This window comes from Thamnophis sirtalis, unplaced genomic scaffold, assembly GCF_051295495.1.
Source record: "Thamnophis sirtalis isolate CommonGarterSnake01/CBP01778 unplaced genomic scaffold, rThaSir2_p1.2 scaffold_4, whole genome shotgun sequence".
Lineage (NCBI taxonomy): Eukaryota > Metazoa > Chordata > Lepidosauria > Squamata > Natricidae > Thamnophis > Thamnophis sirtalis.
In genome coordinates, this window is record NW_028261384.1 from 102,481,314 (window position 1) to 102,501,086 (window position 19,773).

Genomic DNA, 19,773 nt, shown 5'->3' on the forward strand with positions numbered 1-19,773 from the left:
ACCCGGCCGAGTCGAACTTCGTGTCATGTTTTCATTGCTGGTGGGAAGGGGTGGGAATGACGTTCCCGAGAGCAACGGTTGTTGGGGGCCGAACGGGGAAATAAAGATGGCAACGAAGCTGCCTGAAGGGCATTCGCTTTGTTCCTCTAGCAAATTGCTTCATATGTAGCAGATTTTATTTGCTTACAGTTTAATTTAATTTTATTATTTTTATTTTATTTTATTATTTTATACTTACTTACTTACTGCCCATCTCCATCAAAGAGTAACTGTGGGTGGTGCACAATAAAATATCAAAATATAATTTCAAAATTAGTTTTTTAAGAAGGGGGTAAGAATATTTATGGCCCATTAAAAATCATTTGAAAAGTCGAAAGAGGGCTCTTTGGACTCCAGCCAACCCCATGGCTGTGTGAACTTTCAGGCAACGCCTCATCCTCATAAAGGAGAGTATTGCACAAGGTGGGGAGCAATGGCAGAATTAAAAGAATTTTGACTGATGAGGTCTGCAGCACACCTTACTTGGTAATGGGACAAAAATGGTAGTCTGTCCCCATGCCATGTGGAATATATTGCAACCAATACGTTGAATTTGACCCAGAACCAAACTGGTACCACCTCTGGGCATTCAATATAGCTCACTTGGCTATATTCTGTACAAGCCGAAGCATATGTATACCTTTCAAGAGTAGATCCACATACATTGCATTGCAATAGTCCGAACGGGAAATGACTAGGGCATGAGTGACTGAGCAGAGAATCTCCCTATCCAGAAAAGGACGTAACTGGTGTACAACAGAGTCAAGCAACAGTTCTGGCTTCAAGCAAGTCTTTATGTGCATGACTGCATTTCCACTCATGCTAGTAATACTATTACTAAATTTGCAGATGATTCAACCCCGGGGAGGGAATGAATCTGCCTATCAAGATGAGGTGTAACAGTTGCTTTCGTGGTGTGGAGACAATAACTTGATCCTTAACACAAATAAGACCGAAGAGCTTATAGTGGACTGTAGAAGAAATAGATCAGACATCCAGCCCTTGCTTATCAATGGAGACTGAGTGAAGCAAGTGGCCAGTTTTAAGTTTCTGTGTGTTATCTTTAAAAAGGACCTTACCTGGGGCTCTCACATTGCAGCACTGGTCAAAAGGACCCAGCAGAGAATAAACTATCTGAGATTTCTCGAGAAACAATGAAAAACTGCTGTTGACCTACCTCTGCACCATAGAGAGTATTCTAACTTACTGCATCTATGTATGGTTTGCCAATTTTAGTGACAGATAGGACTGCATTCCAGAGGGTCAATATTGCCCAGAGGATCATTGGTTGCCCTTTCCCCTCTTTGGAAGAGCTTTATAGCTCCCGCTACCTTAAGAAAGTTCAAAACATTTCAAAGAGCCATCTCATCCTGGGCACTTTTTTTTTTGAACTATTACCATTTGGCAGATGGTACAAGATAATAAAAACAAGAACAAACAGGCTGAAAAACAGCTTCTATCTCAGGGCAATAACCATATTGAATTCTATGGTATAATGCAATATTGGGTTTTCAATTTCAATTATATAGAATGTAAAAGATGTATGCTTGTGTTTTATTTTTATAATTGTAATGTATACTGAAGATGGCATTTAATTTCGTTGTACCATATGCAATGACAAAGTAAACTAAAGTTAACTAAGAGTTGTGAGTTCAAGAGACTCCCCCAGGTTGTGCACTGAGTCTGTCTGGAGTAATGCAACCACATCCAAGGTCAAAGATGATTGGCTCCTGGATATAGAGGACCCCACCATAGCCAGGACTTACCACGGTTTAGTGAAGTGCTGATCCATTGATTCTTGCTCTGCTTTCAGTTTCAATGGGACCAAGTTTGCCTTTGGCAACCTTTTTTAAATATTGCAAACCACTCCACCTTTCCCTACAGCAGGAGTGTCAAACTCAAGGCCTGCGGGCTGCATATGGCCCATGGAGTGCTTAGGTCTGGCCCCCAGGGCTGCCCTGGAAACAGCGAAGGACCAGTCCACGATGCCTCTACCAGCTGGCAGAGGGTTAGAGGAGCTCTGTTTTCGTTGGTAGAGGGTTGCAGAAGACCGTTGCAAGGTGAAACAGAGAGGGTTAGGATTAGAAGTCCTAAGGGATGGCAAGGAGGACAAGAGTTTGGCACTCTCCCTGGTCTCACTTTTTTCCATTAGAAACATTGGATTCCTCCCCAGCCCTGCCTGGGCCACCACACGCACCGACATGAGTGACCACACCACACCTCAGCCACACACAACCCCCCACCCCAAGGTCAAACACAACCCTGATGCAGCCCTCAATAAAATCGAGTTTGAAATCCCTTCTCTAGAGCAGCTTCTCAATTCAACTGCCCAAATTCCTAGCCAGCCACACATTTCAAAATTAGCAAAAGTTGAGAAACCTTGCTCTGGACTTTTCTTATGCAAGCTCCTTTAACTATTTCTCATAGGGTTTAATTATCAGACTTCTTGATACCTCATTTGATCCTGTCCAGCCAAAGTTGGACATCATACAACAGACACATCCAATGAAAGTTCAACTGTTACTATCTGGACTAATTGCTTTGGTTCTGCAATTGAGACCGCACTGGATGTTTTTTGCTGCTGTCACATTGATTGCTGATGTTTTAACAAGTGATTCAGTGGCATTCTAATGATAGTTCCTTCTCATATGCAGTCACCAAGCTAAATTTCTTTAATCCTGTACCCATAAAATTGATTTTCCTACCTGGATGGACCATCCTTAGATTTCATGCATTGTTCAACTATTATTTTGAATTGTGATTTTGACCTTCAAAGTATTTTAATTTGCCCTGCTTGATATCATATGCTAATATGATAAACATCTGTTCAGAATGTTATTTTATAAATATAGCACTGGATTAAGAACATAGGCCACTTTACTATTTCCCCCCTTAAGTATTGTTGCAAAGCCATTTACTAACATTCTTGGTGTGGTTCAGTCAATTCCAAATCTATCAGAGTGCAAAACAGTCTAACCCACATCAATCCATTTTATCGATAGTGATAACTTTGGGATACCAAACTAGACACTATCATAAAGCCTGCACAATTGCTGCAGGCTTGAGATACTAGAATTATCTATCTGTCTGTCTGTCTGCCTATATCTATCTATCTATCTATCTATCTATCTATCTATCTATCTATCTATCTATCTATCTATCTATCATCATTATCTACTGGTATATAAGTGGTTGTGTGTGTGTTTGTTTATGTGTGTGTGTATGTTCCAGCATAACTCTGTAACGCCTCAGCAATTTCTACCAAACTTGGTACATAGATGACACTCTCTGGAGAAAAATACTGTGGGGTAAGACACCCCTCCCGGGGGGCGGGGGAGTGTTTCTGTTAAGATACAGCCTGTTGTACTGTATTGCCATACTAGCTTTTATTGTACAGCACAGTGGTGTTGCTATGGTTACGGCTTCACGGTACTCCACAAAGGGGCTCCATCTGGTAAGGGGGAAATCCAACATTAGAAATTATATTTGGTCCAGACATTTTCTCCCTATAAATAAATTTCTGGACAATGTCGGGTTATTGGTTAGTATTCTCTAAAAATCTTTTTACTTTTCAAACTGCAACAAGGTTGCTATTTATCCATGTAGCTTTCTTAAAATTTTAAATCCTAATGGGGATTGTTCAAGTCTGTGCATACATTTTTAGGCTCTCCAATTCCTCTAACTTGTTTAATTATAATTTTAAGACCTAGTATTTGTTTATCTTTTTAAAATCTGCTTTCCTGGAATCCAAGATACATGAATGATTTCTCAGCAGTTAAACTAGTAGTAGGTAATTTGAACCCAACATGATTTTCTCTGTCTCCTTTTGCCCTCTTAATTCCTATTAGATAGCTAGCCCCCTTGTTTCTTCTTTCATCATCTGAAAAATACAATTCTCAGCAAAGCAGATAATAAACTTACATATTTGTGGCTGATAGTTTTCTGCAAAAGATGAGTTATTACCACTATAACATGATGAGTTGGATTACAAAGGCATTGTTCACATAGTCTACTGGATTTAAAAAACAGGCAAATGTATTGGCTAAAGTACCAGGCTGGAAACCTGGAGATGTGGGAGATCCATCTTAGCATGAAAGCCACCTGGGTGGCTTTGGGCCAGTCACTCTCTCTCAGCCCACCTCACAGGATTGCTAGTGTGTGGAAAATAGGAGGGAGTATTAGATATGTTCACTCCTTCAAGTTATTTGTAAAAATAATAAAGGCAGGATTAAAAAATGGAATTTACATAAATAAATGGCCTATAAGAAATTCCTACAATGGAGTATCCCTTTTATTTCTTGCTCCTTTTAATTTTATCCAGATACCTTCAACGGGATATTGAGGGACTTTAATTTCTTTCCAGGCATATGGCTTAAAAAAAACTCCCTAAAAACCACTCCATCTTTTTGTTCTACTTCTTTTGAACAAATAATATATTATGAATATTGTGTTCCACTCTTGATTCTCATCCCATTAGGTTTCTGTGAAACTTAAGTCTTGTTTACTCAGTTAGGCTTTCTCCTGTTTGTTACTTATGCATTAGGGAACAATACCATTCTTATTTGCAAATTCTTCGGTGTTCTTAAAATAAAGTGGTTGGAGGCTACCAAAGATCTAGCCTGGGCAGGGGAGTTAAGTTACAAGGATGGTATATTGCAGGGGCTATATAACCAGCAAGAAAAACCATACTAATTTATCTTCTGGTAACTGGATGTTTTATGACTGGCCTATTTATCATGGCAGCCAGTATGAATATACAGACATTTTCTGAGTGTAAGCACAAACATTCTCAAAATTTTAAATGTTACCAGTGGCTAAATGAAAAAAGTAATAGCTTAATGTATCTGAGATAGGGATAGATAATATATCACCACTCAATCCTTTAGACAGTTCTCATTCAGTTTTGTAAGGCTATAAATAATACAACTGCAAATATGAAAATCAATCCAAGCTATTTTACCATTACCTTCTCCTTTTTTTAAACATAATGCAGTATAAACATACTTGATACTCAAAATTTTTATGGTTATTTTAATTGTTTAAACACCAAGAATCTGCAAAAAAAAACCCTTTCAATTCAAGATGCAATGAACCTCTGAGGCTAAGATTGTTTCATTAAGCTTTTCATGGTGCATACAGTACATTAACATTTACAAAAAACTTCAAAAGTAGCTGCAAAAATACTGTCTTCAAAAGAAAATATAGTTTCTCTCTCAATTTCATAAAACCCTCCTAGTACAATCCATAAACTTAAGAACAAAATATGACTTCCAAATACACTTTGAAATCAAGGCATCACCAGGTTTAAGGCCTTTCTACTGAAGGGGTTGCTAGAGGTATAAGATGAAGATGTAGGTGAACATAGGATCTTTGGAGTCTTCTTAAAATGAATAAAAAGCTGAGTGTATTTCCACTCATGGGCTAAAAGGGTTGTAGTGTCAAGATGCAACTGCCGAGTTCAATTTATTATAATAAAGAAAAATAATATGTTCCATTGGCAGCTGCATCCCTCAAGAATGGCTTGGGCTTCAATTTCATTTTGAAAAGTTCTTTGAAAAAAATAATAATTTTAGGAGGTCCATTTGGAAAAACCGCAAATAGGACATTCCTCCTTTGCTGTTCCTTCTTATGAAGGGACTCAAGATCTTTATCTCTAAGACACACCTTGAATAATTTACTTACTCAATTATCTGGTGCGGCATAATCATTAGGAAAGAAAATACTTCAAAGCATTTAACTGATTGTATTCCAGTGATGTGAGTGCCATACAGTGCAGAGCAAGATATGAAAAGAATCTTAACAGGGTTTTGCAGACTTGAGACCCCATGAAACACTACTCTGCTCAGTTTTTACCCAGTAACATCAACTGTTCAATCAGCATACATAAGTTCTGGCATTTTATATTCATTATATACTCTATTCTGTAGAAACCTTGAGAAACATCTCTAGGAACATTTAAACACCGTCAATGAGCTCTTGCCTCACACAGCAAGCAGAGAGAAAGACAATCCTTGTAATTAACTGTCTTATGTATTCCAAATGAGAAGATGCTATCTTTGCTCTTTGGATACCAGAGTAGCAGAACGACATTGACAGAGATGCTTAAGGAAAGAAGTGCTCCTTGAAAGGAGTCCAATAGCAATCTTTACTTTAAGGCTGTTGCTGGGATCCCTCAGTTTCCCAGCATCAAGGCACTTTTTTTGTACAGGCCTTAGAAGGACCATGAATTTATTTTGCCTCTACTCCACTCCCTGTTCTTCAGACAGCTACAGAACTATGAAAGAGGGCAGCGTCTTCAGGTTGGTGCCGTTTCCAGGACTCCAAACCTAATGGAGATTTTGGATTTTCACTGAAGTTGTCTCCACTCAAGTCTTTCTGTAAAGTGAGGATGGGGACAGCGGTAGTGGCTTGGCAAGAAGAAAATGTGCCTGAGGACTTTGGGTTGGGAGAGGAAGAGAAGTCTCTGTACGGGATATTTACTTTGGGAATAAGAGGCTTCACCAGACTAAACTGGCAGAAGGCAGAGCCTGTTGGTTTGAAGTAGACTTTGTTCTTATCAGGACAAGAAGGCAGGACAGGCTGATCAGGCCTAAAAATAAAAATCAGAATTAAAAGGTATGTAAGAATTAATGCTAACAACTATTTTAGATTTTGATAGGTTACAGGATGACAGTACAAGAAGACATTTTTTAAAAATAAGCATGGACTGTTGTGTCTTTCAGCAAAAATGTGGGAGCTGCTCACTAAGAGCCTGGTGCAACAGACATGGTGCTTTGTGGGAAAACATTACCGGATTTTAACGTTTTCAGTTTACAATGTACAAATTCTTTATTACAGTGTCATAAACCCACTAATGTGCACAGTAGTCCATCCAAAAGACACTATGATTGCCAAGAAAGAAATAGAATGCAAGTATCAAAGCATCTAATTACTTTTCAACCCTAAATATTATCATCCCAAATCAATTTTGTATATAGAATCATTGAACTGATTTGGCAATGAAACAAATAGATGGATTGCATTCATACATTTGAAACTCTCCTCTAACCTTGTCTCAGAATAAACTCAGTCCACACCACAAATGGGTTAGATTATGGGTTGATAAGCTAGAACAGAAAAGATTTCTAAATGATTTTTTAAAAAAAACGTATATTAGAAATCAGATAACACCTACATTTTGTTTTTATTATTGTCTGCTTTGCACTTGAAATGCGTAGCATAGCAATGTATTTAGCAAAATAGGCGTCATCAGAGCAGGAGTGGAGAGAACAAGACTACCTTGAATCAATCCTGATCTTAAGATCAGCTTTTCTCTCAAGATTACTATAAGAATAAGATGTGGGCAGATTGTAAGACAATCTCTTTGAAAGACATTTAGTATAAAGATGACAAATACATGTCTATCAGTGCTTTGTGGAGCTGTTTGCATGCAACCCAGAATTGGTTCTTACTTTTATCAGCATTATATGGAGGGCAGTTCTGTACTTGACCTGCAATTTTTTGCTCTATCATCTGTAGTTGCAAACATTAAGGGTGGCCTCTTACTTACACTACTTCCTCAGAAGCATGGATTTTTTCACAGCCCTCTGGACGCTCTCGCTTGAATACATAGGTGTGGTTGGGATGAGGAGACAGGGCAAAAGAAAGGTCTGGAGAAGTGCTGCCATTTTCTGAAAGAGGAAAATTAGGGAAGAGAACCGATTCAGTCCGATTCAGTCAAATAAACTTAGAAACAATGAAAGCTCAGTTAATATGCTACCTTTATCATATACCAGCAGGATTTATGTTCCTCAGATAGAACTATATACAAGTAGAGTTATATATCTGATACAACTGAAATACAGAAATGAAATGGTATCATGGATTTCACGGGATTTGGGACAGGCTGCCAAAGCAGTTTGCCTATCTATCAGATAGGTAGATAGCAGAGGTGGTGTTCAGCTGGTTCTGACCAGTTCTGGAGAACCAGTAGCAGAAATTTTGAGTAGTTTGGAGAACCGGCAAATACCACCTTTAGATGGCCCTGCCCCCGATCTATTCGCTGCCTCCTGAGTCCCAGCTGATTGGCTGGGTCTTCTTTTGTTGCCCTGCACAGGAGAACGGAACTAGGAATCAGGTTAGTGGGGTGGGGAGGAAATGGGGATTTTCCAGTAACCTTCTCCTGCCACGCCCACCAAGCCATGCCCATAGAACTGGTAGTAAATTTTTTTGAATCCCACCACAGGTAGACAGACAGACAGACAGATATCATTTATTTAAAACGTTTATAAAGCTGCCCATTTTCAACCAGCTCTGGGCAGCTCCCAATTAGAAAAACTCAAATCAGAAAAACTGGAATGTTTATATGAAAAACTTGATGGGGAAAAAATAATCAGTTCTGAAAGAAGCAAACATTGTCTCATCATTTCAAGGATGTCCATAAGGTATGGTTTAAAAAAAAAGTGAAGGTAGTGGCCATGACACACAATGCACATAAAAAAAACAGGTGGAGCTTTGCCCTTGTAACACTCTGCAGAGCAACCTCTGCCCACAGTTGCCAAAAATTGATAGCAGAACTTCTTGCAATTTGTGGGGGGGGAAAACCCTTGTTCTAAAATAGGCTTCACTATTTATAAAACTCAGAAGAAAAAAAATCACATTACCTCCAATATTCCAAGGGAAGGGGATCACATTTTGTCTTCCAGCTACTATGCATCATCATTTTGGCCACATCCAAAATGTTAAGTCCCCAGCCGTCAAAACATTGTCCATCCAATAGAAATAATTGGATCAAATTATTTATGCTAGGGGTGTCAAACTCGCAGCCCTCAAGCTGGATGCATCACATACTGGCCATGCCCACCCCCGGTTTAGTAAAGAGGGGGGGGGGGGAAGTCATGATACATCACATAACATGAGTTTGATACCCCTGGTTTACACTAACATAACTGCAATTTTATTTATATTTGTTTACATATAAGAGAGATCTCTTTTTCATTCTTAACCCTTCCAGAATGCATCCCTCAGTTGCTGAACGTTGAAAACCATTTAAAACAACAAGCCAGTAACACACACATACCCAATTCAATCCTTCAAAGCTTTGTACAACAGCAGACTGCTACTAACCTAACCAACTTACCTCTACCTTTGTTCTCCAATACTAGCTTTGCTAAAAACCTGGGCAAATCTTCATCAGTTATCATCCGGGTAGGAGAAGGTGAGGATTGTTGAAGACCATCTGAAGGGGATGGAGAAAGAGAAAGGCTGCTGCAGGGGCTACTGTTGTTTTCCAGTCGTGGCAACCAGGAATCTTCAGTATTTCTTTGGAAAGGAAGTGGAGCTCTGTGCCCATCTGGTACCTCCAAGACCTAAAAGAAAGCACACCCAAAGAAGCAGGCAGGAATGAGCAGAGTCATGGGGAGACCCAGACAACGTTTTAAAATATTTAAACCATTTTATCCCTCTTCTTCCCAAAACATCACTCTAGCAATTTATATAACATAAATATTGGCAAAAGTATAGTCTATAAGCAGTCTTATATAGTTACCAATAAAAATTATTTAGGGAGAAGAGAAACTAAATGAAGCTAGCTCTTTCATAACTCGATGAAATATAGATATGCTTCAGAAATAATGGTATGAAGGGCAGAGAGCTAGAAAACTCGAAGGAATAAAAATAATTTCCCCCACATATATCATATCCCATAGATAGGACTATCCATAATTTAGATTAGATGGCAATAATAGATTTGGTGTATGGCAAAGAGTGAGGTGCGATGATGATGAAATTTGACAGAAATATGCTTTTATAAGTGAGCAATAACTAAAGCACTCTAATTCAATTTTGTGAAAAAGACAGCAGAAGGTTAAAGACCATATTTATCAATCCTCAACGAGGGTGGCCTAGGTCAGTATTTGCTACCAGTACTGGACACAACCTTTGAAAAGAGTCAATAAGGACAAAATGCCCTACAGGTGTATGTGAAAAAACTCTCCTACTCCTCCCCCCCACACTTTACTAAGAAATCATTGGAGACTTATTTTTTTCTCATAGGGACACTATTATAAGTTCTATTGCAAAACCTCCTTGCTTTGGAGGTATTTGTGTGTATTTTTGGAACCCCTTTGTTTTGCTGCTATCAATAAAACCCCTTGGAAAATTCAATTTTTTTAAAAAAATTCTATTCAACACCTGCAACTTTAAGATATGCAAACTTCAATCCTAAAATCTCCCGGCCCCCATTGCCATCGTTAAGAAATCTAGAAGCTGAAATTTGCGTATATTATAGTTGCTGATGTTAGCAAACACTGCTGTAATTTATTGTAACTGAATGGAAGGCAGGGAAGACATTGGTTGGTTAACATAGGAACGTACTGAACATATTAGTTTCTATTAAGAAACTAATAATGGTGTTTAGAACAGATATATCTACAGTGGGGCAAAAAAGTATTTAATCAGCCATCAATTGTGCAAGTTCTCCCACTTAAAAAGATGAGAGAGGCCTGTAATTGACATCATAGCTATGAGAGACAAAATGAGAAAACAAATCCAGACAATCACTTTGTCTGATTTGGAAAGAATTTTTTTACAAATTATGGTGGAAAATAAGTATTTGGTCACCTACAAATAAGCAAGATTTCTGGCTCTCATAGACCTGTAACTTCTTCTTTAAGAGGCTTCTCTGTCCTCCACTCATTACCTGTATTAATGGCACTTGTTTGAACTTGTTAGCAGTATAAAAGACACCTGTCCACAACCTCAAACAGTCACATTCCAAACTCCATTATGGTGAAGACCAATGAGCTGAAGGACACCAGAAACAAAATTGTAGACCTGCGCCAGGCTGAGAAGACTGAATCTGCAATAGGCAAGCAGCTTGGTGTGAAGAAATCAACTGTGGGAGCAATAATTAGAAAATGGAAGACATACAAGACCACTGATAATCTCCCTTGATCTTGGGCTCCACGCAAGATCTCACCCCGTGGAGTCAAAATGATCACAAGAACGGTGAGCACAAATCCCAGAACCACATGGGGGCACCTAGTGAATGACCTGCAGAGAGCTGGGACCAACGTAACAAAGGCTACCATCAGTAACACACTACGCCGCCAGGGACTGCAGTGCCAGACGTGTCCCCCTGCTTAAGCCAGTACATGTCCGGGCCCATCTGAAGTTTGCTAGAGAGCATTTGGATGATCCAGAAGAGGATTGGGAGAATGTCATATGGTCAGATGAAACCAAAGTAGAACTGTTTGGTATAAACACAACTTGTCGTGTTTGGAGGAGAAAGAATGCTGAGTTGCATCCAAAGAACACCATACCTACTGTGAAGCACGGGGGTGGCAACATCATGCTTTGGGGCTATTTCTCTGCAAAGGGACCAGGACGACTGATCCGTGTACAGGAAAGAATGAATGGGGCCACGTATCATGAGATTTTGAGTGCAAACCTCCTTCCATCAGCAAGGGCATTGAAGATGAAACTTGGCTGGGTCTTTCAGCATGACAATGATCCCAAACACACCGCCGGGCAACGAAGGAGTGGCTTTGTACGAAGCATTTCAAGGTCCTGAAGTGCCTAGCCAGTCTCCAGATCTCAACCCCATAGAAAACCTTTGGAGGGAGTTAAAAGTCCGTGTTGCCCAGCAACAGCCCCAACACATCACTGCTCTAGAGGAGATCTGCATGGAGGAATGGGCCAACATAACAGCAACAATGTGTGCCAACCTTGTGAAGTTTTACAGATGTTTGGCCTCTGTTATTGCCAACAAAGGATATATAACAAAGTATTGAGATGAACTTTTGATATTGACCAAATACTTATTTTCCACTATAATTTGCAAAAAAATTCTTTCCAAATCAGTCAATGTGATTGTCTGGATTTGTTTTCTCATTTTGTCTCATAGTTGAGGTCTACCTATGATGTCAATTACAGGCCTCTCTCATCTTTTTAAGTGGGAGAACTTGCACAATTGATGGCTGACTAAATACTTTTTTGCCCCACTGTATTTTGCTAATTATATATACTGTATTTTTCAGACGATAAGATGCTCCAAAGTATAAGACGCACCTAGCTTTTGGGGAGGAGAACAAGAAAAAAAATCTGTCTCTGCCTCCCAGCAATTTGCCTCCTTGCAGCAAACAGCATGGTCAGCTTCAGCACAGTCTGATTTAACACAAGCAGCTGACTGGTGGTTGGATCAGCCTCCCGAATATCACCAATCAGCTGTTCCAGGCTGTGGGGATTGCTGCCGCCTATTGGCACCGCGGAGGCTGATACCAGTATGTGCAGAGATCCAAAAATGAGGTGCGTGGAGGCCGTGATAGGTGGCAGTGGCAATGGATAGCATTGACGCCAATGGACAGCGGCAATCTCCGCAGCCTGGAACAGCTGATTGATGGTATTCTGAGAGGCAGATCCAACCGCCAATGAGCTGCTTGTGCTAAATCAGGCTGTGCTGAAGCTGACCAGACTGTTTGCTGTTTCCTGCAAGGAAGCAAATTGCTGGGAGGCAGAAGCTGAAGGATGCGGGGGTGGCAGGTAGGTGGGACTTCAATAACATTCGCTGTATAAGATGCACAGACATTTCCACCCACTTCTGTGGATGGGGGGGGGGGAGGAGTGCATGTTATATTCTGAAAAATATGGTACCTTGTAAATATAAGCATAGAACCCTAAAATAATTTTTAACTTTGTCTCCCAAACAGTGCTAAGTATTCTCAGGCTGAGATTCAGGTTGGAATCTCTTTCAGACCTGGGTTTCAACCCATTTCCCCAAGATTCCGTTCTCCAAGTTCCTTCTCTCTGCTGGGCTACACAGTGCGATGCCCACAGTTGCTATTTTCTAACTGGCAGTTCTATCTCAGAATCATCACAATCTCCTGCAAAAGAAAACACAATTTGTCCTCAAAAGTGGACGTATTTGCCTGTGAAGGACAATGCAGTGTATTTCTCTATGAAATATATATTTGTTCTTCATAGCTAGAAGAAACTTTGACAGCCAGAACTTCCCTTTCCTCATTATACAAATTTCAAAGTAGAGAATCCAAATCATGCATGGAAAAGCATGCCCTTGTTTTTGGATAGGAGTTTGGTAATTAAAATTAGCAGCGAAGACTGTGTAAACATCCAGCAAAAAATTGACATGTTCTGAGTTCCAGATAAGGTTACACTCATATCTCACCCCACCAGCCATAACTCACTCTGAGGAGTTCCTCGTCTCCTTGCTCCTTTACAAATATCTCTTCCAATTCCTGATTGATACTCTCCAAACTGTTGTGCAAAGAAGAACTGCTCGATACAGTGCTCGGTGCTGGAAAAGATGCAAATGGGGTACCCTACAAACAAGGACATGCAGTGTTGTATCAAGAAGCCACTAACACCTTGGTGCAAGCATAGAATATTCTCCAAGGTGGATGGATAGTACATAATTTTGTGGATCAACATGCCCCCAACTGTTATGAACATACGAAGTACTTTAAAATTTGGCAATTACTCCACTGATCCCCAATAGCTTGACAGCTGCTCTTATTTCATGACTTAATGGACTATACTTGCTAATGTCATTCCAATTTTTCAAATTTTTGCAACATGCTGAATTATAATTTACCTGCAGGGATCACATACTATAGCTAAGCTAATATATGGTTGGCTTTGTGTAGGGCTTTTTGTTTCATGTAAATATAGCCAATTGTTCTTACAGATGTTGCTTCAGACACTGAGGCTAGGACCACCTGCATATCAATAAGATTCTTACACTGAGCAATAGACCTTTGTCCTCTAATTTTCAATGAAAATGGTAATTGGGAGAGAACTGGGAAATGGATTGGTAAAGATATGGCTGATATACTCTGATGTGTCTACTTTGGGTGTCAGAAACCCATGGCTTCAGAGCTGCAAAAGGCTCTTTCATCCCCCCCCCCCCCCAGCTGCGGCTCCCTGTTGCCCTGTCGCAGCAGAGGGATGAAGGAGCTGTCGCCCTGTTGCGATGGTGGTGATGGCCGTAGCCTTAGTGCAGGAGCGAAGCGACCCTGCACTTGCCTTTGTCGTGGTACATTTGCTGTTGCGGCCTCCATGGCCTGCCCGCTGCTCTCGCAGCGCCTTATGCAGCAGCATGCTTCACAATGGGGGAGACTGGTTCCCTTCCTCCTGGAGCCCATTACAACACGGAGTCCCAATGGGACCTTATGTAGTCGTTGGCTCACTCTTGCCTCCCAGATGTCAGTTGCTTTTCCTGCAGAGCTGCCAGTGTTGTGATGCCCTGTCTCCCCACCAGCCAGCTGATCATCGTTGTGCTGCTGCTGGACTCGTTGGCCTCTGGTGTCAGAGTCCTACCACCCAGCACCAGTTCAGGGGTTCATTCCCCCCCCACCAGGAAAGAAGAGGGGAGGGAGGGAAAGAGAGAGAGGGAGAGAGAAGAAGAGAGACAAGAGAGAGGGAGGAGGGAAAGAGAGAGGGAGGGATATTGTGTATTTTAAAGGTGAAATATGTCCCTGAAAGTCCTTGAAGTAGTTTTGCCATTTTGCTCAGCAACTCATTGAGAGAAAGAGAGGCAGGGGGGTGGGAGAGGAAGGAAAGAGAGATGGAAGAGAGGGAGGGAGGGAGGGATGAAGGGAGGGAGGGAGAGAGAGAGAGAGATGTTGTGCATTTTAAGAGTGAAATGTCTCCCTGAAAGTAGTTTTTCCATTTTGCTCATCAACTCATTGAGAGAAAGAGAGGCAGGGGGGTGGGAGAGGAAGGAAAGAGAGATGGAAGAGAGGGAGGGAGGGATGAAGGGAGGGAGGGAGAGAGAGAGAGAGATGTTGTGCATTTTAAGAGTGAAATGTCTCCCTGAAAGTAGTTTTTCCATTTTGCTCTCATTGAGAGAAAGAGAGGCAGGGGGATGGGAGAGGAAGGAAAGAGAGATGGAGAAGGAGAGGGAGGGAGGGAGGGAGATAGATGTTGTGTATTTTAAGAGTGAAATGTCTCCCTGAAAGTAGTTTTTCCATTTTGCTTATCAACTCATTGAGAGAAAGAGAGGCAGGGCGGTGGGAGAGGAACGAAAGAGAGAGGAAGGAGAGGGAGGGAGGGGGAGAGAGGGGGAGAGAGGGGGAGAGAGAGAGAGAGAGAGAGAGAGAGAGAGAGAGAGAGAGAGAGAGAGAGAGAGAGAGAGAGAGAGAGAGAGAGAGAGAGAGAGAGAGAGATGTTGTGTATTTTAAGAGTGAAATGTCTCCCTGAAAGTAGTTTTGCCATTTTGCTCATCAACTCATTAAGAGAAAGAGAGGCAGGGGGTGGGAGAGGAAGGAAAGAGATATGGAGAAGGAGAGGGAGGGAGGGAGAGAGAGCGTGACCCGACAAAAGGACGAACGACAAAACCGTGCCCGACTAAACTGCGTCGCTAAAACTGTGATGTCATCAACGCGCTGACAACAGCGCAGCGACAGAAGGGCGCTTTACAACAGCCCGTCGACAGAAAGCCGATTTAACTTAAGGTAAGGGTTAGGTTTAGGGTTAGGATTAGCGTTACGTTTAGGGTTAGGGTTAGGGTGTTTAGTTTTACAGCACGTTTCTGTCGCAGTGCTGTTGTCAGCGCGATTCAGCGCTCATTTGTCGGAGCACTTTAGAACACGCAGTTTTGTCACCGCAGTTTAGTCGGGCACGGTTTTATCGTTCACCCTTTTGTCAGTGAACCGAGAGAGAGATGTTGTGTATTTTAAGAGTGAAATGTCTCCCTGAAAGTAGTTTTGCCATTTTGCTCATCAACTCATTGAAAGAAAGAGGGGGGAGGGAGAGAGAGAAAGATGAACAATATTTTTACAGAACTATAAATATGTTGAGGACTTTGAGGTGATTAGCCAGGAGGTGAGTTCAGGTGTAACAAGAGATGGCTGGGAGGGGAGGCTTAGGCGAGCTGGGCATTGCATATAATTTAACAGTTCTCTGCCCTAGTGACCGGATACACAGGCGTGGCTGGGGGGAGGTCATGTGACTGGGTGGGAATGAGTAACGTCGAGTTAGCCATGCCCACCCAGGTTTTGTGGCTCCCGGTGTTTTCTGTGGGAAATGGGTCCAAAAGGCTCTTTGAGTGTTTAAGGTTGCAGACCTCTGTTCATGCTGCATCTTAACTATGAATTCTAGTGAAGCTTTAAAAAGAAGCCATGCACAATCTCAATACACAATTCCAATATAATAACAGACATACAAAAATATCCATATTCCTTATATTATGCCTTAAGTTGAAGGAAAATAATTGCTCCAGCTTCCCTATACAAGCCATTTAGAATTGAATACTTACTTTAGACAAAAAAAAAAAATCTCAATAAAACTTTCCTTCCCTCAGTCCAAGAGAGTTTCTGTTTCCTGCCATTTTCTAATAGGAACTTTACAGAAAAGATGCCAAAAAGAAGAAGATACCTTGGTTGATGGGGCCATGCTATGATTGCCTTGGGTGGAAAAGCTCTGGTCTTTCTCTTTGCTATTCCAAACAGCAAGCTTTGTTCGCTGGAGCTGTTGCTTCAGTTTAGCAATCTAGAGAATGAAAAGTTACTAGTTTTTCGTAGAGTAATGGATGAGGTTTGTTTTTTAATTTATTTTTATTCCACCATTATTATTTTTATAAGTAATTCAAGGTTGCAGGCATACCTAATACTCCTTATTTATCCCATTTTCCCCTTAACAATAACCTTGTGAGTTGAGTTGGGCTGAGAACAGAGTAATTGGGCCCAAAGACACCCAGCCAACTTTCATGCCTAAAGCAGGACTAGAACTCACAGGCTCCCAGTTTCTAGTTTGGTGTCTTAATCAGTAGACCAAACAAATTAATAAACTGAGATGCAGTCCATAAAAGACAGATGTATTGATGGTGGGCAATTCCTCTGTTCATTTAAATGAGTTCTGGAGGATTGCACTCTCTCTGATCAACTGCAGAGAGAAGGAGTATAGACATTTCAAGGCTTGCTAGTTTTACTGAACTCCATCATTATTACCTCAGGAATTCTTCTTTGTGAAATGCTACTGATTTATTATGGTTTAAAGTATTTTTTAAATTTTTTATTATGTATTTGGTTTTCGTAAGGCCTTGAAAAGTATGATAGACAAAACCAAGTATCCCAGTGTTCGTTAGGTAATAGACAAATAAACAAAAATAAATATATGCAGATGAGGTTATCAGAGCATAGGAAATCTAATGTTTTAATTTTTTAAATCTTGTAAAGAAATTTCATCTCTGAATCCCTGTTCTTAAGGGTCATCAGTTCTGATTTTGTGTTATATTCTCTTTTAAAGAGTGATCATAAAGTGCACTTCTACAATTAGCTTAACATTGAGTGTGAATAGAATGTATGATTTTTAAGATAAAATAAAAAAATAAAATAAACCTACCTGCACTAAACCTACCTGAAGAGTAACCATTCTTGTTTTAGAGAAAAGAATAGAAAATAATGTTGCTAAAAAAAGAAGAACTCTGGCAATTTAATCATTTTTGCACATTACATAGTGGTAAGATAAATGGCACTTGACATATCAAGTGATTATCTTACCTCTCTACGATGATCCATATTATGCCATGAGGCAGATCGCTTATGATCTGCAACTTTTCCCACCTCTGACTCATGCCAAGATACTGGAGTCTGCAAAGAGGGAGGAAGGGATGAGCTATCAATATCTGATCAACATTTTGAAGTTTAGAGAGATTAGTTCCAATGTGGCAATCTTCTTCCTAGGAGCTATTCTGAAAGAATACTGATAGTTAAATTATTCCAAAAGTACAGAATCAAAAATATGAATCTTTTCCCTGTACAGAAAAAAGCTCAAATTAAAGATTTCATAACTTTTCCTTCAAGAAAATAATCCTAGAACTGATTTTAGAGAAGATAATCGTGCATAATTACTTGAAGCACTGATATCCAGAAAGAGCTGGTTCCATCAGCACTTTATGCCCTGAGTGTTTTAAAGTTATGTCTTATTGGGCATCTTAGCAAAAAGGCTGGATATTTCATGTTCTCTCAGATGTGTGGATTTCAACTTCCAGAATTTTCCAGCCAGCATGTTAGGACATTCTAGTCATAGTGGCGAGAAATTCTGGGAACTAGTCCTGGCATATATAAAGAGTGCTAAGATTGAGAAAAACTATACTAAATAAACAACACTATATGTATAGGAGTCCAAATATATTTCACATCTCACTCCATTTTTGCAGGTACTTTGTGATAGGTGGTCACTCTTGGACCCAGAGATGAGAGATTACATGGAGTAAGAAAGCTCACATAAGCTCAGGCCTCAGTGGCAGTCTCAACGTAAGGACAGCCTTCCTCTTTGGGATCTTGGTTGAGTAAGCATGGAGTTGAACTCCAAAATGCTTGGAGACACTCAGACTGAGGATGGCTGATATAAGAAGAACATTGTTTGAAGTACTCATTGCACTGAAAGGTGACAGTGACACTGATAATTATTATTCATTATCAGTAATTATCTGTAAGAAAATATACACTCAATTCCATTAAGCAGATTTGCCCTTCGCTGCAACTGATGTCAAGTAGCTTGCCATGCAATTATGCTAACAGGTACATTCAGTGGCGAATGTTGGATTGCACAGAAGTGAAGATAATTATAATATTGAAAAGTCAGAGTACTTCCAGGCGAAGTACTTGCCAGCTTAGGCATTCTGTACTTCGCATTTACAATATAAACTAAGGGACAAATATTCTACCAACAGTATAGAAGATTGAGCTGCTAAAACATTTGTATTTCCTTGTTTCTAAGTATATATTACCTGTCACAATTAAGTATCAAGATTTTCTCTTTTGGTTCTCTTCACCCTGATCCTCTAATTTCACAACTACCAGAAGTAATTTTAGGAGGATTCATTTTGTACCCCATGTTTCTATTAGACAGACTGCAAAAAAATCCTAAGGGGCCTATCCAGAACACAAAATTGATCTTCAATAGAGTACTTGTTATAAAATAGGAGACTAGCAGCTACTTCTGCAAGCACTATTTTGAAGAACCTTGGAGAGACAATGGATGGCATAGCCTCAACAGCTGAGCAACTATAAAAGTTTAGGAGTTAAGGAACAACATTCCCAGTGAAAAGGCTTAGCAAAAGTAAGGAGAAGAGCTGCAGAGGAGTTGCAGGCAAGGGCTAAATACTGTTTGCAAAGGTCCCTCCTCTGCTAGAAATGCTGTGTGAAAAGTGACCTTTTTGTTTAGCAAGCATTTTGGGGCAGAAGCACATAATCAGCCACACTTCTAGTGAACTGAAAAAAAAAGTCATTAGCTAATTGTCAGCCCTGGTAGACAATTCCACCAAAACAAACAAGGGATCCAGGCTCATACCAGGCTATAGAAGTGTGATTAAAAAAAAAAAACTTTCTGGCCATGATCCCTGCCTCAGATGAGTGTAGGACAGTTTCCTGTCCCAGTGACTAGCTTCCAAGCTACTAAGCTAGCCTCTATGAAGAAAACATACAGCATGCTACGGAAGATAGGCAAAGTTGTATCTGAAGTTTATTTTTTTGTTTCTATGAATGCAAAGATGGAATCCTCAAGAATAGCCAGTTCCCCATCTATTCCTCCACCCTAGGCTTCCTTGAGAAAAAAGTCTGAGAACAAAAACAGTATCACTATGCTGAGTTTATCCAAGGCTTCAAGAAACAACCTCAATTCAGTTCAACCTTATTTCACTCCCCATATAAATTTATCTGGAATATGTATTTTAATTGAAGACTAAGTTGAACTGGTGGAAATCTTAGCTGAACTGGTGTAGGAGACTGCATAATG

General features: G+C 40.3%; 1 protein-coding gene across 4 annotated transcripts in view; it reads right to left on the bottom strand.

Annotated features, from left to right (window-relative positions):
• Positions 1 to 4,979: 4,979 nt before the first annotated feature.
• Positions 4,980 to 19,773, bottom strand: part of FAM117A (family with sequence similarity 117 member A) — a 37,060-nt gene continuing 22,266 nt past the window's right edge. Inside the window, exons 3-8 of one of the 4 annotated variants that reach the window (XM_014075149.2) lie at positions 17,535 to 17,624; positions 16,411 to 16,524; positions 13,221 to 13,355; positions 9,158 to 9,386; positions 7,589 to 7,709; positions 4,980 to 6,628 (exon numbers count right to left, since the gene is read on the bottom strand). In XM_014075149.2, the coding sequence (XP_013930624.2) occupies positions 6,298 to 6,628; positions 7,589 to 7,709; positions 9,158 to 9,386; positions 13,221 to 13,355; positions 16,411 to 16,524; positions 17,535 to 17,624 (1,020 nt within the window). In that variant the 3' untranslated portion in view covers positions 4,980 to 6,297. The remainder of the gene's footprint in view (positions 6,629 to 7,588; positions 7,710 to 9,157; positions 9,387 to 13,220; positions 13,356 to 16,410; positions 16,525 to 17,534; positions 17,625 to 19,773) is intronic. The other 3 variants (XM_014075165.2, XM_014075158.2, XM_087713620.1) reach the window with 3 other exon arrangements.